The 25,726-nt window shown below is 37.5% G+C and overlaps 1 protein-coding gene across 1 annotated transcript in view; it reads right to left on the reverse strand.

Moving 5' to 3' along the window:
- Window positions 1–530: 530 nt before the first annotated feature.
- LOC135798387 (serine-rich adhesin for platelets) overlaps window positions 531–25,726 on the reverse strand; it is a 67,700-nt gene continuing 42,504 nt past the window's right edge. Inside the window, exons 4-18 of the mRNA XM_065311227.1 lie at window positions 17,733–17,885; window positions 11,853–11,965; window positions 11,671–11,789; window positions 11,315–11,612; window positions 10,309–10,476; window positions 9,815–10,060; window positions 7,884–9,754; window positions 7,622–7,818; window positions 7,367–7,561; window positions 7,201–7,304; window positions 6,957–7,121; window positions 6,731–6,898; window positions 6,571–6,645; window positions 6,275–6,498; window positions 531–5,712 (exon numbers count right to left, since the gene is read on the reverse strand). Coding sequence (XP_065167299.1) covers window positions 5,526–5,712; window positions 6,275–6,498; window positions 6,571–6,645; window positions 6,731–6,898; window positions 6,957–7,121; window positions 7,201–7,304; window positions 7,367–7,561; window positions 7,622–7,818; window positions 7,884–9,754; window positions 9,815–10,060; window positions 10,309–10,476; window positions 11,315–11,612; window positions 11,671–11,789; window positions 11,853–11,965; window positions 17,733–17,885 — 4,283 coding nt within the window. The 3' untranslated portion in view covers window positions 531–5,525. The remainder of the gene's footprint in view (window positions 5,713–6,274; window positions 6,499–6,570; window positions 6,646–6,730; window positions 6,899–6,956; window positions 7,122–7,200; window positions 7,305–7,366; window positions 7,562–7,621; window positions 7,819–7,883; window positions 9,755–9,814; window positions 10,061–10,308; window positions 10,477–11,314; window positions 11,613–11,670; window positions 11,790–11,852; window positions 11,966–17,732; window positions 17,886–25,726) is intronic.

The following is a 25,726-nucleotide window of genomic DNA, read 5'->3' on the forward strand; positions in this document are numbered from 1 at the left end:
ATTAAATATTTGATTTTTGACAAAATATTTTGAAAAAATGTAACAAAAAAATTGACTATAAAAATTAGATGAAAGTAAGTATATTGCAATGTTGTATTTTATAGTATAGTTTTGGAACTAAAAAACAGGATTTAAAGAGCCATCAAACGTTTTAACTGTTTTTATTATTGCAAAAACATTCTTATTTTTTTGCAAAAAAAAATTCATATAAAAAATTGTTGTTTGCAGCTTATTCTAGGTGAAAATGTATTGCAATTTCGTATAATAGTTTTACAAGCATTTTTTTTAGAATAAAATGAACCAATGCATGCAAAAAATAACAAAAAATAAAACACCAAATATTTTTAACAATAAAATGCAAAAGTTTGTTTTCTAAAAATTGGAATATCTGCGTTTATTACTTAACACATAAAATTGCCAAATATATTGAGGTATAAAGAATTTAATTGCGATTTTAATGGATTTTATAAAAACTTTTAGAAAACAAAAAATGTTTTTTTAGAAAATAACGGGAAATAATATACAATTAATAAGTACAACGTCATATTTTATTGTGCATACAATAATACAAGTATATACATATACACTTTATATTAAACATACGATTTATTTATTTTTTGCATGTGTTTCTCTTGTTTTTTTTTGTTATCATCTTGTTTAAGTACTAATTCTGGAAACTCGTTTATTTTTCCTCTCAATATGGACAGAATTCAACAACAAATAGTTTCATAGTTTTCATTCATTTTTTATATCAGAAAAACACAATCAAACAAAACAACGGTACTATATAGGTCCTAGATATCAATAAGTCGATTAATCACTTAAATAATTCATTATTCGATATGAAATTCACAAATTTTATATTCGTCCCTTCGTCCCCCATCCGTCCATGAACTAAAAAGCACCCGTCAAATTTTCTTGCTTTTTTCACCTCAAACTCAAAATCATGATTTTTCAAAAAAAAACACAAATCAAACCTATGACCTGACGATCAACGTGGTGGTTTTCTCGTTAGTCACAAAACGTTTCTTTCGGTATTTACGAAAAAGGATTGTCTTGATGCGTTCAATGTGCTCGAGAGTCTTTTGAGTCTTGAGCGTTTTTTTTTTGAAGGATTCCTCATTTGTTTGTCTCATTTCAATCTTCATCGATCTTTCATCGTTCTCGATTACGCTCTGGCTCTTTCAATCACATCATCATTTAAAAATATTTCTAACTTAACATCACATCAATGTTATTTTAATTTATACGAATTATGCCTATCGTGAATATATGAGCGCTAACGCGGAAACCATACGTGTAAACATTAAAGCTCAAGAAAATTTGCGCAAGTGTTGAACACACAGTTTATTTCTCATCATCATCTTTATTTGATTATTATATCCTTAGAGGTTGTTTAAATCTAACAAACGAATTGGGCGAATTCAGGCGGAAAACGTGTGTTCTCTGTTTCGTGTCGTGTAATGCGAAAGATAAGATCAAGATAAGATTCAAAGACGAAGTCAACAAATATGTAACAACAAGTAATGGCGTAAACATCGTTTCGTTTATGATAAATTTATAATATAATTACTATGTTATTCATAATTAGCTAATTAAGGAATAAAAAACTTGAGCTAGAATTCTATAGATACGTATTGACATTTTGTCTTTTCGTTCACACTTAAATGTACTTTTTTTTCTTTTATAAATATCTCGCGCTGCGCGTAACGCCAGCGACGTGTTTCACTCGTCTTAGTTTACAACCTTGAGATGCAGAAAATCTTTTCAAATCAATTATTCCAATTGGTTTCATTGAGACACATGCGAGTAAAACCTTTTCAGGTACTGTACGGACAAGAAAATCAGTATTCCACGCAACACTGTTGCTCAGATGAGGTTAAATGCTGTACAACTGGTTGCATAAATTCTCAACTCATCCGATCACCAGTGTTGGCGTTCATTTTGCATCATATAACTTAAATAAACAATCTGCAAATGTGTTTAGACATATTTAACCACCACACTAATGATTCACGGACAGATACAATAAAATTTGAAGATAAACATGAATAATTTTGAATCGAATACGAAGAGTATTAGAACATCGTGTGCTATGATATTTTGTATTTTCGTTGTTCAAGAAACCATGCGCATGACAATAGTGTAGGATTCGTTCGTTAGATTTCCGCATCGCTTGTACTTTCATTCATAGAACATTTATCAATAAAAAAATAATTAATGCGGTGATTGAATATGCTCAACTTTTGTGTGTGAGGCTGAAATGAAATCTTCTGGCGTAAGCGTATTTACAACAACATGCGTTTTATAAGATATCTTGTATAAAATGTCTTTTCATTTAAAGTTCAAATGTGCGTACGTGTGAATGTGCAGTGTGTAATCATAATAAGCGCGTTGTTTGTATTTCTTTGTCTCTCATATTCTTTGAAATTTTTGTTTTTTTTGGCACACGATGAGTTTTTCGGGGTTTTTGCTCGTCGTCACTTCGCACGCACGTGTGAGTTCCATTTATACATAAGCTTTGCTTGTGTTTTCTTCGATAGTGTTTAAGTTTTCTTATCTAATTTAAAATCCGTATCATTAGGCTCGTAATTATCACAATGAAATAAACCGAAATGTGTGACCCGATAAATCAGACAACAACAACAACAAGTATACAACAATCAAACTCAAACGTCTCCCACTTCGTCGATTTATGTAAAAATGAGCAATAGATGAATATTATTTGCTTAGAAAATGAGTGCGTTGCTCGCTAGGCCGAAATCAAAACATTCGTTAGATATAAATGGACGTTGTTCCAGTATATCGCTTACACCTGGACAAATTGCAGCATTTTCTCTACGCTAGTTTATTAAAAAAGTTTGATTAGTTTCGAGAATTTTACGTAATATAACCAGACATTGCTGTGTTTGAATCTTTGGAAGAATTGATTACAAGTACAATGTGCGTCTGTTTTGCCGAAGTTGAAATTAAACTAAAATTATCAATAATAACAATGAGCACCAGGAAAATATAAAATATAAACGTTCAGAGTTTTAGAGTCACTGACGGACTTTTTCTTTATATCAAGTGTTTGCTTGTTTTTGTAATTAGTTTATGTCCGATATAAATATATTGTACTAGTAGAGCGTTGACGAAAAGTCAAGACAATGAGCAGCGTTTTACCGAGGAGTAACATTAATCATTTATAAAATGTTACATTACAGATAGTTCGGGCGAGGAAAACATACAACACTTGTCTGCAGGTTTGAAAAACACCGAATTATACACGCTTTTATCCAGAAAACGAAATCACTTCGTTTCCGATGCGTTGAAAAGCGACATAAAACACATCGATTGATTTGACGACTTTGGGGTACGTTTATCTCTTTATCTTATACGCATGTATAGTTTCCTTTAGTTTAAAATCCGCTCATCGTTATACGCTAAGTGAGCATTTAGTTATAGAACGATTGTCTCCTTGAATTTTCTTTTTGTTTTTCGCTTTTGTGCTGTATATTATCTGGATGTTTGCTTGACTTTTTGTCAACGTGTGTGTGGAACAAAACATCGCTAAATCTTTGCTAACCTACACGCTCTCGAATTCAAATCCGTAAAATCCCATTCCTGCACTCATCGAATCTTGATTCTTAATTTTTAAGTATATAGATAATAATTTCATCTAATTATACATACATATACATATACAATTAACATATACAAATATTATCTTCTTGCATTTCCTTCAAATGTTTCTTGAGTAGATTCGTATAATAATTAATAATAAATTTATGTATATTTATAATAAATATTTATATTTATATATAGATAGATTCATAGTAATAGACTTTTTAAAAAGATCACAACACAGAGTTAAACAGTACCGACATGGCATCAAGTTACTTTTTTTTGGTTTTTTCGTTTTGCTTTACTTTCATCATTAAAACTTTGCTTATTCGATTTTCACTGCAAATACAAACTATTGTATTATTTTTTTATTTTTTCTTAGTTTTGTTATTATTCAATTACCTACGTTCTCGTGTTTATATTCATGTATCTTGTATCTTGTATGTTATTGAAATATTGACGAATCAGTACATATATATTTTACACCTTCATTTATTGTTGAATTAACACATAGTTATGATGATTCGAATATTTGTCTTTCAGAGTTTGTTGCAACTGATTTATTTACAAAGTGTTTTTCTCTTTAATTCTTTTATTTACCTCATTCTGCTGCATTCTGCTTTTAAAATTTAATTTAAATTGAGCATATGTTAAATTCATTTCATTTCACGTTCATACAACATACCAGATGAAATGCGCATCACTTCTCCTCTCTGACGCTTAAATTTATATTATGGATTATCATTTATAATTTTTATAAGTACTAATAATTTTTGGCTCTCTTTTGAATTTTGTTCTCATTTAGTGAATTATGTTTCAATATTGCTCATCGTTTGATTCTTTTCGTTCGAATAATTCTTTTCCAGCATCGAACCGAGTAAAACTTGAGTAGGAAACAGCTAGAAATTGAATGCTTGAGCAAAATTTAGCGGAAATTAAAGAAAATTATTGAGTTTGTGTGTTTCAGAAAATATCTCGCCATAGCGTCCGTGTTCAGCACGTTTTTAAAATTGATTTTCATCCTGTTTGCACGTGTTTATTGTATTTGCGCGGCAATTGCATCACGGGAATCTTTGATTACTCGTCTAGCGTGTTTTGCGAATGTCTGCGAATGCGAATCCTGCTCCTCCAAGCCTCATTTTCTTGTGAATAATGTGATGCATTAGTGTCTCACTCGACAATCGAAAGGCACTAACGTTACGCATCGGTAACGCAACACAACCCATATTATTTTCTTTATAATTATTCTTCATTTTTTTTCTTTTTGTAATATATCTTATGTTTTACTTCTTTACCTGTGAATACACGTGTTTTTTTTTGTTTGTTTTTAGTTAATTTACATTTAATTATGCAAATATAAATATATCTGTTTTCTTGTTTCCTTTAAAAGTGGAGTTTATAGTAAGTGGATTTTGTTTTGAATTTCGAAACATAGTCATGGAACAATTCGTTTGATTTTCAAGTGAGTTTTTGTTTAGTTATTTTTGAGTGAAAACGTTGTCTCCTTACTTACACACAATTTTTGTACACACATTATTTTATACGACTAGACATTTCGTTCCTTTTGAACGATTTTATATTTTTTCGGAAATCTACAAACCAGGCGTTGTTTTTTTTAATTAAAAAAAATCTCATCGCTGGTTTGCGTCAAACTTTCGACACGTATGCGAAATTTGCAGAAAATTTCACACGTTTATATAAAAATTAATCTTTATAAATGCACAATACATAATTAGTTATCTGTTACATCATCATGCATACACATTTTCTCTCTCTCTGTTCCTATATGTACGCTGATTTCTTAAGTTTCGTTTTGCATCTTTGATTAACTCGTAGTTTTATTTTGATTGCCTGTTAGCTAGGTCGCTCACCCACTTACGTGTTCAGGTTCGGGGCTTGCTCGACACCTTATGTCTTAACTAAGTACTGGATGAAGTTGGCACGGAGTCGAAGGTTGATTGTGCGGCGGCGGTGACGCCGCCCGAAGACGTGGTCAGCAGCGTGAGGACGTGCTCTTTGTCTTTTTGCTTCGGGCGCGACGGCTCCGCGTCCGGTGGCCGATGAGATTTCATGTGCGCGCTGCGACTTTTGATTTTTGTGAAAACTCTGCAAGAAAAACAATCAGAAAAATGAATCCGGGGGTCTAACAAGGTAAAATAAAATAAAATGGCGGAAGATTAGGGCCTATAAGTTGAGAGATTTGCTGTAGAATGTAGAATGTGCAGTTTTTGGTTTGAAATTTAGTATTTGGATAGAATGTGAAGCAGAAATTCAAGAGCAAGCTTAGATATATTCATAAAGGAAATCAGAGAATCTGTTGAGAACTGGAGTAGTTTTTAATAAATTTTCATCTCTATCCTGTTTATGTTCAGGTTTATGCTCAAGTTGTTCATGCCAGTTTGAAGAATGTGAGCCTAAAACATTGATCCAACACAAAAAGGTAGTTGATTTTTTGTCGGAAAGAAAAACGAAAAAGACTAAAACACAAGTATAAGATACCTCCGTTCCGTTCTTTGGATGGTTTCGCAAATATTTGCACACTTGCAATATTGCAGCAACGTAATGATAGGTTAGCACGTAAGCAGCATGTAACTTGCGCTAAACACCGATATGGCTCTCAAATTTACCTTATCTATGGTTTTTCTATTGGTGAATGGAGTACACTTACTTCCCACATATCTTACACGGATAGTCTTCGGTGGAGTCGGGCGCGTGGCACGGCATCGATCGCTTGCCGAGCAATTGCTGCAGGCCGAGCACGCCGCCGCCACCGCCTCCACCGTGGCCCGTCGATATCGACATCAGCGGCTCGGTCGGGGGCGTCGGCGAGCCGCGCGCCGTCCCGCCGTGTATCCGAATGTGGCCGTTCAGCGCCGCTCTGGAATTAAAGCTCTGCGAACCCACGAAGAGAACACGGATGACAAAACCTCGCTTTGCACATGATTAAACAATGCGGGGACTTACGGCTGAACAATCGTGAAACTCGCATATGTAATTCCGGTGCTCGTGCAGTGGCATCGGCGATCCGGCGTCGGCGATCTGCGGAAAGTTTTTGCGATGATAATATAATCAATTTTTGGTCTGCTGGGGGTCAGAGGGATTAGTGGCTGTAAGCCCAGCTTACCCCGAGTAGTTTCACGTCCGGGTAGGGTTTCTCTTCACCGCTTTCGTAACTACGCGCCGCCCCCGCGCTGCGTTCGTGGTGCTCTTTGTGCTTTCGATATTCGTCGGTGCAGACCTTCTTCCACATATAGTAGAACTGAACGCATTGTTTTAATGATTTTGTACCAACCTAAAACCCATCACATTAAATAATCTCTTCTTATATTCCTATAATAAATCCTAATTACCTCTTGAGCGATAAAGTAAAAATCTTTATCATGTTTGAGCAAAGCTTGATGGAAAAGTTCCGTCTCCTCGACAGTCCACTTGTCCGTCTCGGAGTACTGATACGTGAGCAGCGGATGTCCGTTGTGCAGGTTCGGAGTCGGTTGCATCAGCTTCAACATTGCCTCCTGTGGGAGATGAAGATCAAAGCAATGCAAAATCTTCGCAACGGACAAAAACTTTAATCGAGTTAAGTTTGATACTCACGTGAATGTTGCCGCCGCACATGTGTAGTAAATGCATGGCGTACTCCTGATTCCGGCCGCCTCCGGGAACGGCCGCGCAGCACGCAAAGTCCAAGTACATGTCGACTGCAACGTGACACGAACCAGCTTTAGTACCACTCTTTTGCACGTGATGCGATAATACGTACCTTCGCTGTCGCTGCATTGCAGTATGCCAGGGTCCCACAGCAGGTCCTCGGGCGATCGGTCCTGCGTGACTCGATGGTAGGACGGCATTACCGCAGGGATGCTGCACTGGAACTTGGGGCCTACGTTGATGTGCGGTGTGGAATCTGATTCAGGTACGGATTCGTTGCACCACGTACTTGCCACTTCTTCATGATCTAAAATGTTAAACAATCAAAACTTTAAAACCATACTTTGAGGTTATAGGTGAAACATACCATGTGTCTTTTGTTTTAAATATATGTACAACCCGGAACCGGGTCTGCTTGGATTTAAAATTGGCTGCGGAGTGTAAGCTGCCGCACCCTGTGGTTTGCTCCTTGTCGCTCTGAGACGAGACTGGTGCAACACGGGCAGTTGAAGGGGATCAGTTCGCGGTCGTTTCCGCGACAACCGGACTGGATTAGATGTCATGCTGGAACCCCAAACACATGAAATTATGGTCAACGTGTTTAAATTAATTCCTTATTTAACACTCACGTCGTGGGACTGAGGAAAACATCATGTGAGATGTCTTCCATTTTGATCTCCTTGGACTTCACAGCCATCGTTTTGACTTTGGATAGTTTCTGAACCAAGGTGGGTTTCATACCCATTGGTTTTGCTTCACCAAGTTCTTTTTGATTAAGTGTGGTTGTGGTGCTCAAAAGTGGAGCACCTGCAACCAGAATATTTTTTGCTTGGAAGTTACCACCTCCTGTTTGGATAAATTTGATTTCTCCATTGCTCTCTACTAAAATCCCAGTGAGGTTTGTATTATTCAGGTCTAAGAGCCCATTGCTACTGATGACTTTCAATGGGAGTCCATTAAATTCAAACTTTTTACGTGGTACAAAGTCCTTGGGACTGCTGGATAGAAGCGGGTCATCCGAATTTGGTAACATTTGTGATTGTAGAGTGAAATGAGTTGACATCGGGAAAGTAACAGTATTCTGAGTAAAAGTAGTATGAGTTGATGTGGATGAAGATGTGGTATTGCTATTGGGAGCTGGTGATTGAATAGGAGTCAATCCAACTGGAAGTGGAGAATGTGTGGAAGGTGGTGGGGAGTTAGTCAAAGATGGATACAACTCATCCGCGGATATATTCTCTCCTGGAAGGACCTCTTCCAATGCTTCTTCAACAGCCGCAGCGCTTGAAAGATTCGATGTGAAAAACGCAGCTGTCAACGGTGATGATGGTTGCTGCGGGTCATCCATATCATGTGAAACCACTTGCCCAAAGTCGTTCTGCTTGGGTGACACCAATGGCAGCATTGAGTTCTGTCCAAAGCATGGCGAAAGTCCTTCGTGACTTGCGGGCGGCGTCGGATATGCGAAGCCCGGCGAGTCGTGTCTAATCAGCGGCGATTGCAATGGCGAGCGCGTCGCGAGTGTTACGTGCGGTGACTGCGAGGAATATTGAACCGGGGACTGGGTGTGATAACCGGGCGACGGCATGTCGAGGTTCCCGCTTGAATGATAAGTACTAAACTCAGCGAGACTCTCCGGTAGCGGCGAGTCCAACACTGCCTGCAGTTCCTGATTCACCGAATGACTGGACTGATACGAAGGCGATTGGATGACAGTGTCCTGCAGATTTGTGTAATCGTCTAGCAATTGCTGATCGCTTTGATCTTGCAGCAGCGAATCGGTTTGGAATTGAATGGATGCCAATTGCTGCGCGTCCACTCCCTGGAGCAACATACTGTCGGGAACCTGCGTAAAGACCTCGTCCTGTAAACTGGGCGATAGATATCCGTCCTCAGGTTGATAGGCCAGTGTGAAAGAATCAGAGGACTGGAATTGGATTATCTGTTTATGGGAGGCCTGTTGCGGAGAGGTTTGTGACGGCTGCTGGCCGGGGTCTGATACCGCGCGTTTGACGGTGGCCTTTTCATGCTTGAGTATCAAATCGGCCAAAGCTTCCGCTTCCTGTTGCGTTGTTGTAGTGGTAGTGGTGGTGGTTGAGGGCGCACGCGGCATGGTAAACGCATCGGCGTCAGAGTGTCGGCGTGATTTTTCACCACCGAGTTGCTGCGGCGGTGCTGGGACGACAAACGATGTGATTTTCGGGATCGCATCGCTCGTGCTCGTCGGCGTGGAATGCACAGTTAAGGGAAACAAAGGCGGGGCCGTATTACTGCGCATTGCATCGTCACCCTGCTGCTGCTGTTGTCCGGCGGCTGTGGCTGCAATGTTATTTGCCGTAGCAGTTGCAGCAGCAGCGGCAGCAGCGGCGGCGGCAGTGGGGGTGTTTGTTATGCGTTTGTTAATAATTTTCTCTTCGATGAGAGCGCGTACGCTCACGCTGGCCGTTTGCAAAGGTGGTCCCGACGTGTCTTTTTTCTCGCTCTTCTTGTTATCGGCGTCCTGCGCAAATTGAAAGATAATTTAATCAAGGCAAAACAAAGGATGGTACGCTCGACGAACCTTCTTGAAGTACCCGCCATGCAATCGCATGTGGCCGTTGAGGGCCGGTATGTTTTTGAATTTTCTATGGCACAAATTGCATTCGACTGGTTTGGGTTCGGGTTTGCTATTTGCTTGGGACGCGATGGTCGAGGAGGCACTCGTCGACGTCGCGCTCGAAGTGGTCGTAGCGGACGTGGTGCTGGACGCTTTGTTCGCCTGATTGGTGGTTGCAATGTTTGCTTTGAAAGTTGCACTTTGCTGCGACTAGAAATAAACGTTGGTGCTGATCACTATCAATTTATTAATGCCAAATAAATATGCGTGCACGTTGTGTACTCAGTGGTCGTAGCAATTAATCTCCTGACCGTGCAGTTTTAATTAAATATTGATGAAAGTTGTTATTTACAAAAGGCGATCTAGTTATCTATGTTGTTTCGGCGTTGTCGGCGGGAATGAAGGAAAGCAAAAAGCACACACATTAAAGCGCCATTTGTAGGAGAGATGGTACTTACCGACCAAATGCGCTGGACCTTAATTGCCGTTTTGCTAACGGGCTTTGTTGGCTGCTTTGCTGTTGATTTTAGAGCGGTCGCCGACTGCCTTTGCGTCTGCTCCATGATTTGATGAATCAGATCTAATTGCTGTTTTGTTAATCCGTCATTATTGCCGTGGCTGCCGCTCTATGCAAACGAAGCACACAATGAGAATAAATGTACACGATTGTCAGTGGGGTGGAGGCGTGCAAATTATGATTCGTGCGCGCGGACGCGGCAAAATAACGTTCGAGGCAAACATAAATCAACCACTAACGAGATTTGTTTCGAAAAATATTCGCGCGCGCCCAAATCGAATGTATTTGCCGAGCTCTATTTGCGAACTTCGCATTCCGCTCAACGCGACGCGTCGTTTGAATATGGATAAATCCGGTCATATTCATTTACGTTATTATTTATTATGCCCGACGCCAAATGAATAACAGCGTTGTCCTGCTACGTTGTTTCGTATTTCCGACTACCGAATGGATCAGCGTTTATTGATAATTTAATCAATTTCACAATCCTTTTTAAACGCTGCATATTAATTTGTATCATTTAAAACTCCGATCGTAAAAATTGAATTCCACAATAACAAACAACACAAAACCCTACTATTTTTAATTAACTAGTGATACTTAAAAAATGAATTTTTGCTCTGTATTCCCAAAAATATTAAATTTTTTCAAAGCCACAACAAGTGCAATTAATTACTCTTTGATGCAGTTTATTTACCATTGCAGTGCACTTTAATATTTTGAATTAATTCAGCTTTTTGAAAAGCAGACTTATGCATTATATTCCAAAATATTGAATAAATCCGCTTCTAAATGAACAGAAAAATCCCCCTATAAATTTTTTTTTCAATTTTTTTACGTAAAAATTAAAATATTTTTAACAAAACAACCAAAAATAACCGATTTTCCTAAATTACCAGAATTTATCCTAAAATATCTTTTAAAAATTTTATTTTCCCTATCATTACCTTTGATGGTTCAGTCGCGAGCAATTGTTGCAGTTGGCTTTTCCCATTTGAAGAATTATTCGTTGGTGGAGGCGCATACTGAATGCAACTCGATCCATGCGGAGAAGCAGCATCACCGGAGGCAGCACCCTGCGCAGGAGACATGGTGGTCGAAGGTGCATTCGCCGAGGTGGTCGACGTGCTATGATGGTTCTCCGTGTGCCTTCGCAATGATCGCGCATCGCAATACGACTTACCGCATCCTTCCGCCTTGCATTCGTAGGGCTTTTTGTTGCGATGCGTCAGCATGTGACCATTGCTGCGGGCAACGTTTCAAATTCAGGAAAAACCACAAACCACGTGAATGTAGTACTTACAGATGGTCCTGGCGCTTAAATGCTTTCCCGCACATTGTGCATACGTACTTGCGTTCATCGCTGTGGGTCAGTTTGTGCTTCGCTAGCGCGGAAGCATTTCCGAATATTTTCGCACATACCTGCAATGAAATAATAGGTAAATTTGTCTAAGGGTTGAAAAGTTGGTTTTGGAGATGTTGTACTTGGCATTGCTGGGGGCCTTGTCGATTGGGCGACGTTGCTTTGGGTCTGGCTCGCTTCACCGCTAATTTGACTACTTCGGTCTGCACCTTTTTGCCATCGTCGGTGGAGGAGACTGCAATTAATAATGGAGAGGCTTTTGTAATCGATAGGCTTACAGATACATATTTAACCAAGGATTTTGTATCAATTGTGTAATGTGTTCAAGTTGTAATAAAACTGATTCAGACGATGCTTGTTTGGATATTGGAGTAGTGTTATCGTTTAATTTGCGGACGGAGACTATGAAGGTATTTGTGGTATTGTTTGTACTTTGCAATATACAGGTTACTGTATCAGCACAGACTTAATCTTGACGTGATCTTCTATGTTTGATACTATGAACTATCTAAAAGCTACATAACAGCACTAATTAACAACTTTACTTTGCTTTTTTAATATGCACATATATGGTGACTTAACACCCTGTATGATACTATTAAATATTACTTTTTTTTTATTTTGCGATGCTAAAGAGCTTAAAATAACAATACAAATACTTCTAAACTTTTTTAGAAAGTTTCTAAAATATGCTGTAAAAAATACACCAATACTTATAAGCCAAGCACTCAATTTGAATGCAATCTTCATTTTTTTATGGCAAAAGAGTTTCCTTTTTATGCCAAGTATAGATAGAATGAATATAAGGAATATAAAAACCATAAAATGCCACTCAATGGTGGCATTTGTTAAGAATTTCAATAACTTGCGCTAGTAAACACCCTGTATCTTTTAAACCAATGGTCTAATCTTAATACTTTCTACAACAGAGATTTTATTTTTTACTGTGGACATTTAAGCTCTTTATACTACATAAGGGCATCACATCTTATTCAATTTTGTATTTATTGATAATTTCAAAAACTAGGAGCTCAATTTTGATGTCGTTTTCATAATCATATAGTAAATGAGTGGCCATTTAACATGATGTATGTGTTTACCCTTGGAATAGCTTTAAAAAGGCCCCTCAAATTTATATTTAAATAGAATTTTAAAAACACATAATGTTAAACATCCTGTAACTCGTAAACTAAGGGCTCAATTGTTAATATGATATTCGTGTCTACCTTCTAAATATTTCAAAACAGCCTTAAAAATACTACTAAATTTAGCAAATTTAAATAATTTTTATAACATGTGATATTTAACACCCTGTAACTCGCAAAGTAAGGGTTTAATTGTAATGCCTCTTTTAGCATTTTGTAGTAAAAGAGTTGCCCTTTAATATGATGTATGTGTCAACCCTCTAAAACGCCCAGAACAACCCTAAAAATGCCCCTAAACTTTGCATTTTAAAGAATTTTGAAAACATTCGATGTAAAACACCCTTCACCTCGCAAACTAAGGGCTAAATTGTAATTTGGTTTTTAGAATTTTATAGTAAAAGTGTTGGGCTTTAATATGATATATATGTCAGCCCTCTACAAGGCCGAGAACAGATCTAAAATGCCTCTAAAGTTGGTAAAAGAATTTTCAAAACATGCAATGTAAAACACCCTGTAACTCGCAAACTAAGGGCTCAATTGCAATTATACTTTTAGCATCAAATAGTAAACAAGTTGCTCTTTAATATAATATATGTCTCAACCCTCTGGAAAGCCCAGAACAGCCCTAAAAATGCGACTTAAGTTAGCATTTTTACAGAATTTTCAAAACATGCAATGTTAAACACTGTATAACATGCAAATTAAGGGCTCAATTGTAATGTCGTTTTTACCATCTTATAGTAAAAGAGTTTTAATATGATGTATGTGTCAACTACCTCAAAAGCCCAGAACAACCCTAAAAATGCCACTTAACTTTGCATTTAAAAAAATTTTGAAAACATTTGATGTAAAACACCCAATAACTCGCAAACTAAGGGCTCAATTGCAACGTTGTTTTTAGCATCATATAGTAAAAGAGTTGCTTTTTAATACAATATATGTATCAATTCTCTAGAAAGCCCAGAACAGCCCTAAGAATGGGACTTAAGTTTGCATTTTAAAAAATTTTCATGACAAGTGATGTAAAACATCCTGTAACTCGCAAACTAAGAGATCAATTATAATTCTGTTTGCAGCATTTTATAGTAAAAGAGTTGCACTTTCATATGATATATATGTCAGTCCGCTACAATACCGAGAACAGCCCTAAAAATGCCTCTAAAGTTTGCAGAAAAATTTTCAAAACATGCGATGTTTAACACCCTGTAACTCAAAAAGTAAGGGCTCGATCGGAATGTTGTTTGCTAAATTATATTACCAAAGAGTTGCCCTTTCATTTTATATGCATTACAACTATCTATGCATGTTAGAAAAGCAATAAAAATGCTACTAAACTTTGGTCAATTTCTTCAATTTTTGTTATTATGCGGACAAAAATGCTCTGCAATATTTTAAAATTGCCACGAAATTCACAAAATCGTGCGAAGATCTGTCGAAAAATTTCAGCCTCCTCGAACATTCTGGGATCCTCATACCACAAGTCGAGTTTAGTTACATTTTGCTCAAAATTTAAGCAGATTTCGTGGCGAAATAAAGTGAAAATTGATTCGTATTATTAGGAAACCAGAATGCGCGAAGAGGTTAAAATGTTTTGATAAATTTCTGCACCATTTCAGAACATTTTGCTGATCCGGATCACTGATTCTTCGAGTAGGCGGAAACATTTTCGTCGATTTTTATTTTATGTAAACATATTATTGCCAGCTTTCGAATGTTTATATAAATGTTAAACATTTTCTTTCAAAAAGTGCAACAGTTTCCTTCATTTGTAAATCAGCGTTGTGCTTTTTAGATCGTTGAAAAAAACCTCATGCTTAACATGTAGTACGTAAATGAAACTCGTAAATGAAGGGCTTAATTTTAGTGGTGTTTTCAGCATATTATAGTAAAAGAGTTTCCCATTAATACGATATATGTGTCAACCTTCTAAATATTCTAAAAAAGCCATAAAATGCTGCTAAATTTAGCATTTCAAAAGAATTTTCAAAACATGCTATGTTAAATATTCTATAACTCGCAAACTAAGGGCTCAATTGTAATACCGTTTTTAGCATCATATAGTAAAAAAATTTCCCTTTAATATGATGTATGTGTCAACCCTTTAAAAGCCCAGAACAACCCTAAAAATGCCACTAAATTGTGCATTTAAAGAATTTTAAAAACATTTAATGTAAAACACCCTGTTACTTGCAAACTATGGGCTCAACTGCAACGTTGTTTTTTTGCATCATATAGTAAAAGAGCTGTCCTTTAATATAATCTATGTATCAACCTTCTACAAATTCCAGAACTGCCCTTAAAAGCCACTTAACTTTGCATTTTAAAGAATTTTGAAAGCATTTGATGTAAAAAAAACCTGTAACTCGCAAATTAAGGGTTCAATTACTATGTTATTCTTTGCATCACATAGCAAAAGAGTTGCCCTTTAATATAGTATATGAGTGAACCTTCTAGAAAGTCCAGAACAGCCCTTAAAATGCCACTAAACTTGGCATTTTAAAAAATTTTGAAAGCACTTGATGTAAAACACTCGGTAACTCGCAAATTAAGGGCTCAATTCCAATGTTGCTTTTAGCATCATATAGTAAAAGAGTTACCCTTTAGTATAATATATGTATCAATTTTCTAGAAAGCCCGGAACAGCCCTAAAAATGCAATTTTAGTTAGCATTTTTTTAAATTTTATAACATGCGATGTTAAACACCCAGTAACTCGCAAACTAAGGGCTCAATTAAAATTCTGTTTCCAACAATTTTTAGCAAGAAAGCCGTACTTTAATATGATATATATGTTAGCCTTCTATAAAGCCAAGAACATCCCTAAAAATGCCTAAAATTTGCAGAAGAATTTTCAAAACATGTGATGTAAAACACCCTGTAACTCGCAAAGTAAAGGCTCAATCGGAATGCTGTTTACAAAATTATCTTACCAAATAGTTGCCCTTTTATTTTATATGTATTACTACTTTCGAAGAATGTTAGAAAAGCACTGAAAATGCTTTGAAACTTTGGTCAATTATTTCAATTTGTGTTATTATGCGGACAAACATGCTCTGAAAATTGCCGCGAAGTTCAATAAAATCATGCGAAGATCTGCCGAAATATTTCAGCCTCCTCTCACATTATGGGTTCCTAATACCACAAGTTAATTTTAGTAGTATTTTGCTCAAAATTTAAGCAGATTTCGGGGCGAAATAAGGTGAAAATTGATTCGTATTATTAGGAACCCAGAATGTTCGAGGAGGTTGATATTTTTCGACAGATCTTCGCATGATTTTTTTGAACTTCTGCACCATTTCAGAACATTTTCTGATCCGGATCACAGACTGCTGAAACATTTTCGTCAATTTTAAGTGTATGTTTTCACATTATTGAATGTTTTTTTTAAATATTTATACATATGTAAAAAAATCAAAAAATACAGAAGTCTCCTGAATTTCGTTTTTAGTCTTTTAGAAAATTGAAATTTTTAATATAGTCTCATATTTAACGTGTGATACCTAATAAGCATTAAGAAATATAAAAGTTAGGTTAGGTCAAAGCCACATTTATCATTGACAGTAACATGTAGCAAGTGTGAATAAAGATTAGTATTTTATTCTGGCATAATATTTACTTTACTGCTCTTAACTTTTTAATGATACACATTGCTCGTTAGAAAATACGGGAATGAGCAAACAGCTCGGGATGATTTTCTTTGTGATGCATGTAAATTATAACGCACAAAGTTGAGCGGGGCCGGCCATCAGTCATGTCGCGGCGAGTTACAAATGGCAGCGACAGCACTTAAAAACGTATCAGTTTCCCGCGAGCGTGGGCATTCGAAATAGAAACTCTACGAACCCTTTTACGAGCGTTAATAGCAGTTGCCGCAGTTGCCTCGGAATTGAAGTGTTCGTTTCCGGTTGGTAAACTCGTGTAAAATATTGTAGCGATTTCATTCGTAGCGAACATTACAAGCGTACAGCAACTTGTAACTCGCAACCAGCAGCGCCACAAATAAACACTCTTGAAATGAAGACGTGCATAATTCAAACGTATTTAGACACATCAAATATCGGTCGGTTCGTGTGTGTCAGCCATCTTGTATGTCGAAAAACAATATTCCGAATGATTTAGATGCAAGTCGAGCGCGCAAGTAATTGATTGCTCGCGTTGGCGCACAAACAACTTATTTCCGCGGGGGATTGTCAACAGAAGACTCATAACTCAATTTTTGTTCCATAGATTATCATCGACAGCGATATCATAACCTACTTTCAGTGCACCAGAGTGCCGCAACCCAAACAACAGCCACTGCGAAAATATCTGCGTAATTAAACTTTTCTTTTTCGCTAAGATAAATGATTAAAATTCTTGGAGGTCCCGAAATTTTCCGGACGCAAAAATGCGCAATGTTTTAAACTCTGATTTACGGTCGATACTAGAAAGGTCTTGGTTTATTTTTTGTGTGGAATTTCTTGGAATCGAGCGGTTTTCGCGTCGCTTTTGTTGTGCTCCACGCGCAAAAAATGATATAAAGTAATGAGTAGAGTAAATATTTTCCCTCATCGAACACAAGAAATAATTCGAAGTGTGTGTGTGTATGCGGGGAGCAACAGTGAAGAATATAATTCCCGCCGCTCTCTCGCAACGAAGAAGCGTCGGCGGTGCGTCGGGGGCGCTTCGACAGCCAGCCGTAAATCAATATTTCGTGTCTCGTCCGCACGCCCCGCTCCCCAACCACCGCCGTGCGCCGCCGTACGAGACGCACAACGCACATTTATTTCACAGATGATTTTTTATTTTATTGCGTTATTATTGTTCTGTCACGTAACAAATTAATATGTTCGAGTGCAGAGATTGATTTGTTACAAACCTGGATCATTGTCGGTGGGCACACCCAGACTGTTGGAGTTATCGTTGATGAAAGCTTCCGCGGAATTAGTGAATGTCTGCGGTGAGAGGGTGAGGTCCGGCCCGCTGGACGAGTCGAACAGATCGAATGTCGCCGTGACCGCATCGCTTCCATCTGCAAAAGCAAAATTTAATGCATGTTTAGTTCCGAACCTCTAATTACGCGCCGCAGACAAATCAGCCAACCGATAATCAGCTCCCGATCCATCAACAACATTTCCAAAGTACCCCGCCCGGAAAACTCGGCCAAAGCACTTCCAAAATCCATTTTGGACACGCGTGCCTGTGTGAGTTTTGCGCTGCGGTGCTTCTAAACGATTTTAAAATTCAGTGTTTTCCTAAACGACGAACGTGAAATATACATTAGGAAAATACACTGGGCGCCGAGTATTTTCACGGGGCGGGCATCGGCGCGAGTGCAGCGGACGTTTAGTTGATGTATGATGGTAATTTGGGCCGGACACTAGCCTTCTTCCCGCATGATAGAATGCTCCCTGGGCAGAAACGCGCAACGAGCCAGCCAGCGCCGGCAAAAAGATGATGCACTCGTACTCGCATTTTCCAAAACCTCCAGGCGGAAAACTGCCGGCAAGACGGCGCGATTTTTGAGAGGAAAACTGCACCCTGCACGTAACACAACCGGCCGATGATATATACCAAGAAATATTGAGATAGATAAATATAGATTTCAGCAAAATGTTGATAAAGTGAAAAAAGGCAAAGAATTAGGGCGAATTTACATAAAATTTACATAGAATCGTAAATATTTCAAAACCACATGCTTCATTTTAGGACTTTTTGCTTGCAAATTTCACAAATGGAAGAAAAGACTCGAAACAAAAATCCGGTCTATATTCAATTTAGGATGGAAAGGAGATTTACTTATTTTATTATTGAACAACAACATTAAAAGCCATTTCAAGAAAGAAAATAAGATTTTTACGTTGCCCTTTTTTTAGAAATTTCCACAAATCATTCAAGTTTGTTTAAAATTTTAGATATGTTTTAAGCCTGCTGCAAGGTGTAAATGTATGGAATTCAAAAGAATAACTCTTCTATTACTAAAATATAAAAATTGGTTAAGATTGTACCTATGTATCGGAAGATACAGAATGTTTTCGAAAACATGTTTTAGAAATTTGCAAAAAACGCACAAATTTTGTTGCAATTTTATGGACATTCTAATGCTGCTAGAGGGTGAAATTCTAAAGTATTCGAAAGAGTGACTTTCCTATTAGTAAAAGGCAGTAATTCGTAAAGAATTTACCTATGGATAACAAGATACAGGGTGTTTTCAATGCCGTGTTTTAGAAATTTGCAAAAATGCACAAATTTGATTGCAACTTTAAAGCTATTTAAAAACTACGTACAATGGTAAAAGACTCTAAAAAAAACGGTTATAAAAGGTTATGCATGTGAATTAATCCTTTAAATAACTTAATAATGAATATTTTTTGTCGTGTGTTTCAAAAACATATGTTTTTCCTAGTTTGATTATGTGAGTTTGATTTATAGTAGGTACTAGATTCAATTTGCAGCAAACAAAAACAGATTTAACTATTTTATTATTGAACAACAACCATAAAAGCCATTCCGGCAAACAAAACAATACGCATTGTTACTAAATGTGAACGCCGAATAGCTCTGGCCGTAACAATGTAACGAAGAATTTCCGAATTAATGAGTTTTACTATTAATGGAAACTCTACGATGCGCAATCCGATTAGGCATTACTACAATAGGCGGAACGACACAATGTGTTCATTAAACATCATCAAATCGGATTTGCTAATTGCGCCCGGAATTTCGCGTGCGCATCAGATGCGAAATCGATGTAGTAATGAAAATCTTTCTGCAGCCGAATCTCTCTATCCCGATATCAGGCTCTTATTAATTACGCCGCTTCCCAGTGGTTCAATTCCAAATTCTACATTCCACTTGGCGTTATCATAACTTAAGCATTTTATCTAAAAATAAAACAATTTTTCATCGTGCGAGAGAAACTTGTTGCAAGTTTCGATAAATTAATATTTATTCAGTGGTAAAATCAGAATTTAAAATTTATATAAGTCAAATACAGCCACGTCGGATGATGGAGCTCGTGAGAAGCCTGCCTAATAGCATCTGCTTTTGGCGAACATGGCAAAGCATTCGGTTTATAACTTTCTTTCGTGCCGTGCCAGAGTAAATGCTGTATGTAGAGTACTTCGGCATGCTGCGGCGGTGGCGGCATCGAAGGCGGCGCGCACTTCTCCACTCTATATACACCGACATCCTTTTAACGTGGTCCGCCCGTTGAAGTATAACTAGCGGATCGAATCGAGGAAATCGTTTAGATTTAGATCAAGATCCGGCGGCCCGCCATTCCGAACCAATTTAATATCCATTTAAAGGATCCTAACATCTTCTATTTGTACTTTTTTTCTTCCTTATTTATTTCCTCTTTATTATATGTACGCTCCAAACGCATACTGCTCTCATTTTCGCTGGCGATGCAGAATATAAATTCTGCACTTTTCAATCGACTAAAGTTATACTCATACTTCAAACGAGGAATTTAATTACGAGTAATATGCTGCTATTTAATAGATTAAAACTTGCTGGGTGGAATAATTTTTTTTTCTTGTCTGTCAGCGTAGAGATTTCCATTAATAAATTAACTAGCTACATCTAACTCTACGAGTTGGTGTTTGAAGTGCGGGAAAAAACGGCGCAATGAAAGAATTTAAAAAAATCTATACATGGCCCAATTGTAAGCCTCCATAAATCAGGATTACGTTGATTTCGTCGATGGGGCTGCGTCGCGTTATTTTTTTATGCAAATTGTTGTTTGCACTGAGCGCCGAAACGTAAAAACGCTACCGCCGCCGCTGCCGCCGACGACGAACAAAAGAAAAATAATCCAACTACACGGAACGCGCGCGTAGCGGACTCGAGTGAAAAGAACGCGCAATTTATGGCGAGTCGAACATAAATTCCACAAAGTTAATTAAAAATTGGCTTTTCGGGGTATTCGGAACGCAATCGAAAATTTATTATGTGCATACACCGAGCACGTCGACGCGCGGAAATAATAGAAACACGGAATGAATGACGCAGTGAAAGAAACAAATCCCAGCTAATCAATAACTAGTAGTAATTAAACTATGCTTCATTAAGTTAACTAAATAAACTGCCATCTAAATACTTGAGTGATATTTATAGCGGATAGATATTCGCTTTGTTTTGTATTGTTTAATTAATTTAGCTAATAAACTAATATTGTTAGCGGGCGCGTGGGTGGCGTCGTCCTCCCCGTTCACGTCCAAATTGATTAATTATGTGTCAGTTATCGTTAGCGACGCGGCGATAACCAACAAAACGGATTAAACACAACATTAAGAGGAATGTTAAACGGGTCATATAACGCGCCTTAATCTTTAGGTAAATGTTAAATAATAAAGCCGCATAATTGCACTTTCGCAAGTGGTGTGTGTATTCAAACGCCAGTTTCAACTTCTCATTCAACCCTTTCTTGCTCACTGTATACACATAGATACACATATAAATTGTAGATAAACACAAATGTGACTCGAATGGAGCTTCAAAAACTATCGTCGGATGCTTGAAATAATTCATTACGTACTTAGAGTGGAAAACAGTGCATTATAATATATCAACGTGTAATATTTTGTAATATTTTAAAAGAATTATTCAAAAATTATTATAAAATGCTCCAAAATCAATTTTTTTTAATTTTCACCTTTAAAGCGCTGTTTTCCGCGGTTTTAAGACACAAAAGTGGTACTTTAGTCACGGACGGTGCAGCCCGTGACTTAAGTACTCGCTACGCTCGCTTTTAATCAATCTCGTGACTAAAACTCCTCTTTAGCCACTTGATATTTAATATACTATTTATTCAGTTTCTTTAAATTAAAATTTTGCATAATAAATAAAAATATTTTTGATATTTAATTACCCTCATTATTCTCATTCTCTTGATATAAATTTATAAATTATTAACTCATTCAAAACGCCCGTGTGTCGAAATAAATTCCTCTGCTTTGTTTATACGCTGACTCAGCAGTACGCATCGCAAAACAAACGTTTACGTTTAATATATATTCAAATATATGCCGGGGGAGGGCAGGAAGTGGATCGCGAAGTGTTTGCATTAATCTTCAAGTGTTGAGCGCGTCGTGCCTTGGCAAGCACATGTGCCGCGGAAGAAAGTGGTTTATTCATGCTTAGATATCAGGTGAGAAAAGCTGCAACCGGCTCGGATTTACTAAACATTGGATATGTCAAAACCAGCATTTGAATTTATCGTTTCTCAATAATACAAAAAATACAACTTTTCTTTAAAAGTTAAAAATAAAAATAATTCTACGGTAGATAAATTCCAAGCGGTGCAACGTAATGCGTAATTCCCTATTATTACCCAGGAACACATCGCCAGCCACAGTTGGAACCATAGTAAATAGTAAAGTGTAAGTGTAACGGCTGGAGCCGCTGTTCACTGTTGGCTGTTACTGTTTGCACTACCAGCAGCTGGTGAGGAACGTAAGCAGATGAATTATGGTTACAATTGCATTGCAGCCTTTCCCAATTTGCTAGCGGTGCGCGGCGCCTCCACCATCACAACTTTGTTGCTCTCGCATTCCATCGCCGAGCGTTATGTTTAATCAATTGCACACTAGAGCGCACTTGACACTTGACACCACAACGACAACGACAACAAACATTTCATCGATCAATAATGTTATTCAAAAGACGTGAAATCCACCAAAAACCAAGCACAATAAAATTTTGTTTGTCGAAGTTAATTATTTATCCAGTTGGGAATTCATTACGATGTGTCATCACTTGCCGATCTCAAGATGTTGCGGAAAAGGGGTCGGTCGCATTGTTAATATTACGTTTAATGACAGATCGTTTACGGTAATATGTTTCCACAGATGGCGATGTCGTTGATGGCTGTAGTTAAAGACAACGGCACACGCTTGTATTATGAGCGCGCCGCCACAACTCGAAGATACTTAACGCATACATATTTAACATCCGCCATAAAGACGCGCATTAAGTGTAACAGCTGAGCGGTGTTGTGTTGCCGCCACCGCTCGCATAGTAATACTCTTCTGACGGATGCGTTACATAGCGTCTAACTTGATTATTTCACGTTTAAATATTGAAAATTTAAAATAAAACCGTGTAAGCAGAAAATCGCTGAGCGGCAAGAATTTCCGCTGTTGTCGCAAGCGGAATTTTAATGTTGTGCGCACACTTGTGCACAAATTCCGGTATCTCGTTACCAGGCGACACGACGAATTGTTTCGGCAGCAGCTGGACGAGACAAAATGGGGGCTTGCGAGGGATCGCGTCCGAAACAAGTGGATTGCTCCTAAATCTATAGATCAAGCGGAATCCGTAAACAACCGGCGAGCGCCGACACAGTTAACTAACGGACTGGGTGCAGATCAGCGCACTGAGCTGACAAGCTGTGAGGAAAATAATGGAACGTTTAGAGAGCGAAGAAAATGTCGCCGCAATCATTCTACTAAATAAACATGTCGGCAATTGACAACAGCGGTAATAACAAAATACATATTAATTTAATCCCGGTGGTAAAAACATCATTTTCAGTGCAATAATGTTGTGATAGTGTATGTAATACATTATTTTCCACTCAAGATATGTAATTTACAATCTCAAGTCACAAAAAAACTAAATTTTTATTTTTTCCAATAAAATCAGCAATTTTTACAAAAAATAAAAAAAAATGTGGAAAACAATGAATTACATGTTTTCATAACTAAACTAACAATGTTTAGCCTCTAATGAACTTTAATTCATAGTTTTCCACTCTAGGTATGTAATAATCTCACTATTGCACAAACTAAAATTATTATTTATTAGTTTCTGGATCATAGTCCCTTAGTCACATCAAATACAACATATAATACACAAGTAGAACATTAATTAGCGCCGATGCTCATCAGACATATGTTTGCCTAAGCGAAACACGTGCGAGTTTGTCGAAGCCAAAACAAATGTAAATTTTGTTTCAATTACTCGCTGTGTTCGTCGTGCCGCCGGCGATGTCATGACAACCCACACGAAGACAGCGCTGATCTCGCGCGTGCGTTCCGATTTCGCGCGTCTCTTTGTGTTTGTGCAAATAGTGATAATGGCAAATTATTGTTGTGCGAGACGACGTGCGCGCAAACATTCGCCGGCGCTAATGTAACCCGATGCGCAAAAACGAACGCACCGTGTTTGCATTGGCGGTTTTGATCTTCTCGTCTGCATTATTATTGTTTGCCGAGTTCAGTTGCGCTGCGAGAATATTGGTTTTATAATTAACATTAACAAAAACATAGATTTTTTAAATATTTTAATAGTGAAATCGTAAATATTTATAGAACAAGCAAATAATGCATTGTTGCGCCATCTAGATTCATTTTATATCACTATAATTATGATGAAATCTTCATAACAACTTTCATCCCTTATTTAACACCCTTCCAGGTATATTTTTGCAATAAAAAGTAGCCTAAGTTCTTCTCCAAGGTTTAAACAATTTTCGCACAAAATTTTATCAAAATAACTTGAATGGTTTTAGCGTGAAAGCGTCACAACTAAACAAACATCCTAATATTTGCATTTATAAGTGGAATATTAGTTGAGATGCGTGCGTTTAAAATTGTTTATGCCTCAAAATCAATAATTTAATGCTAATTTCTATTCGGCTCACAAGTTTCGCTGGAAAGTTTCGTGCTGGCGTGGTTTTAATTTCGTTTGCATAAACAACGCACACCGGTGTCACATGCCACATATTAGATCAGGGCGTTATTAAGTTACACGCGCGCCGTAAAAAGTTATTATCTTCACTTTGCATGCATATTGGGTAATTTTTCAGCCCCGGCGAATAAGCGACCTTACACCTCCTCGCCGACCCCCCATCCGCCCCCACGCACCCGGCGCACACAACCCTCGTCGTCCGACCAATTTGAAACTTTATTTAATCTCGAATTTCAAATTTCGGCGCAAAATGCGAATGCAAATTTCTTATTCACTCAGAGACACTATAAGTAAACGAAATTGCCGCCCGTGCTGCAGCCCGCCAAAGCAATTACCACTTTCTTTGCGATATTCCGCCGCGGTAATAAAATAATTGCGAGCGAGTCATTATATTAGCACAATGTTACGATTTAATATCTCTTCTGGCTTTTATTGCTGGCTGGGTGGGAAATTTTTGCCGCTGCCGCGCGAATTGGATTTGGTTTATTTTTGAGATGCGCGCAACTTTTCAATTTACATTTTAACTTTGCTGGGAGCAGGGCGCAACTTCTGCTTCTCATTTTTGTGTGTTTTAAGTTGGGGGCGGGCGGGCGCGTCGTCGTCTTCATTCGAAAACTTGGATTTCGCATTTCGCTAAGAGCTCCGAGGCGACGCACGACGCGCGCTGCTTGTTTCCGATTGCTTTTCATTAACATAATCAACTCGTGAGGCGGCGCATACCCGCCACTCGGTCTGCTTTTTGTCTTTTTTTCATGGGGCGACAGAAGCTCTAACTAGTTTCGAACCACTTTTATTACATAAAGTGTCATGTAACAAATTTTCAGAATTTCTATACAAATTTATTATTTTTTTGCAAAATATCATTTTATTTTATTATTAACAAAAGTTGAAGTGACGTTAATGCTAAGTTTTGTTCTCATATTGATGTTTTATGTATCTTTCAATTTTTATTTGGTTTTATTGCAAAAATTTGTTGACTTTTATTTATTTTTTGCCTTTTTTGATAAATAAATTATTTATTCTTATTTCCTGAATATATTTATATAGTTTTTCATTTGAAAACATTGTTTTCTTAATGTTGGTTTAAAAATTCCGAATTTTAACCTCAAAATCAACAAAATTTCCTTTAAATCCCTACTAATATTATAAATGCGAAAGTCCTGATGTTTGTTACAC

The sequence above is a fragment of the Atheta coriaria genome, unplaced genomic scaffold (assembly GCF_025399875.1).
Source record: "Atheta coriaria isolate IRGN ID8LTWV9N9 unplaced genomic scaffold, Caltech_Dcor_3.1 hic_scaffold_9_pilon, whole genome shotgun sequence".
Lineage (NCBI taxonomy): Eukaryota > Metazoa > Arthropoda > Insecta > Coleoptera > Staphylinidae > Dalotia > Dalotia coriaria.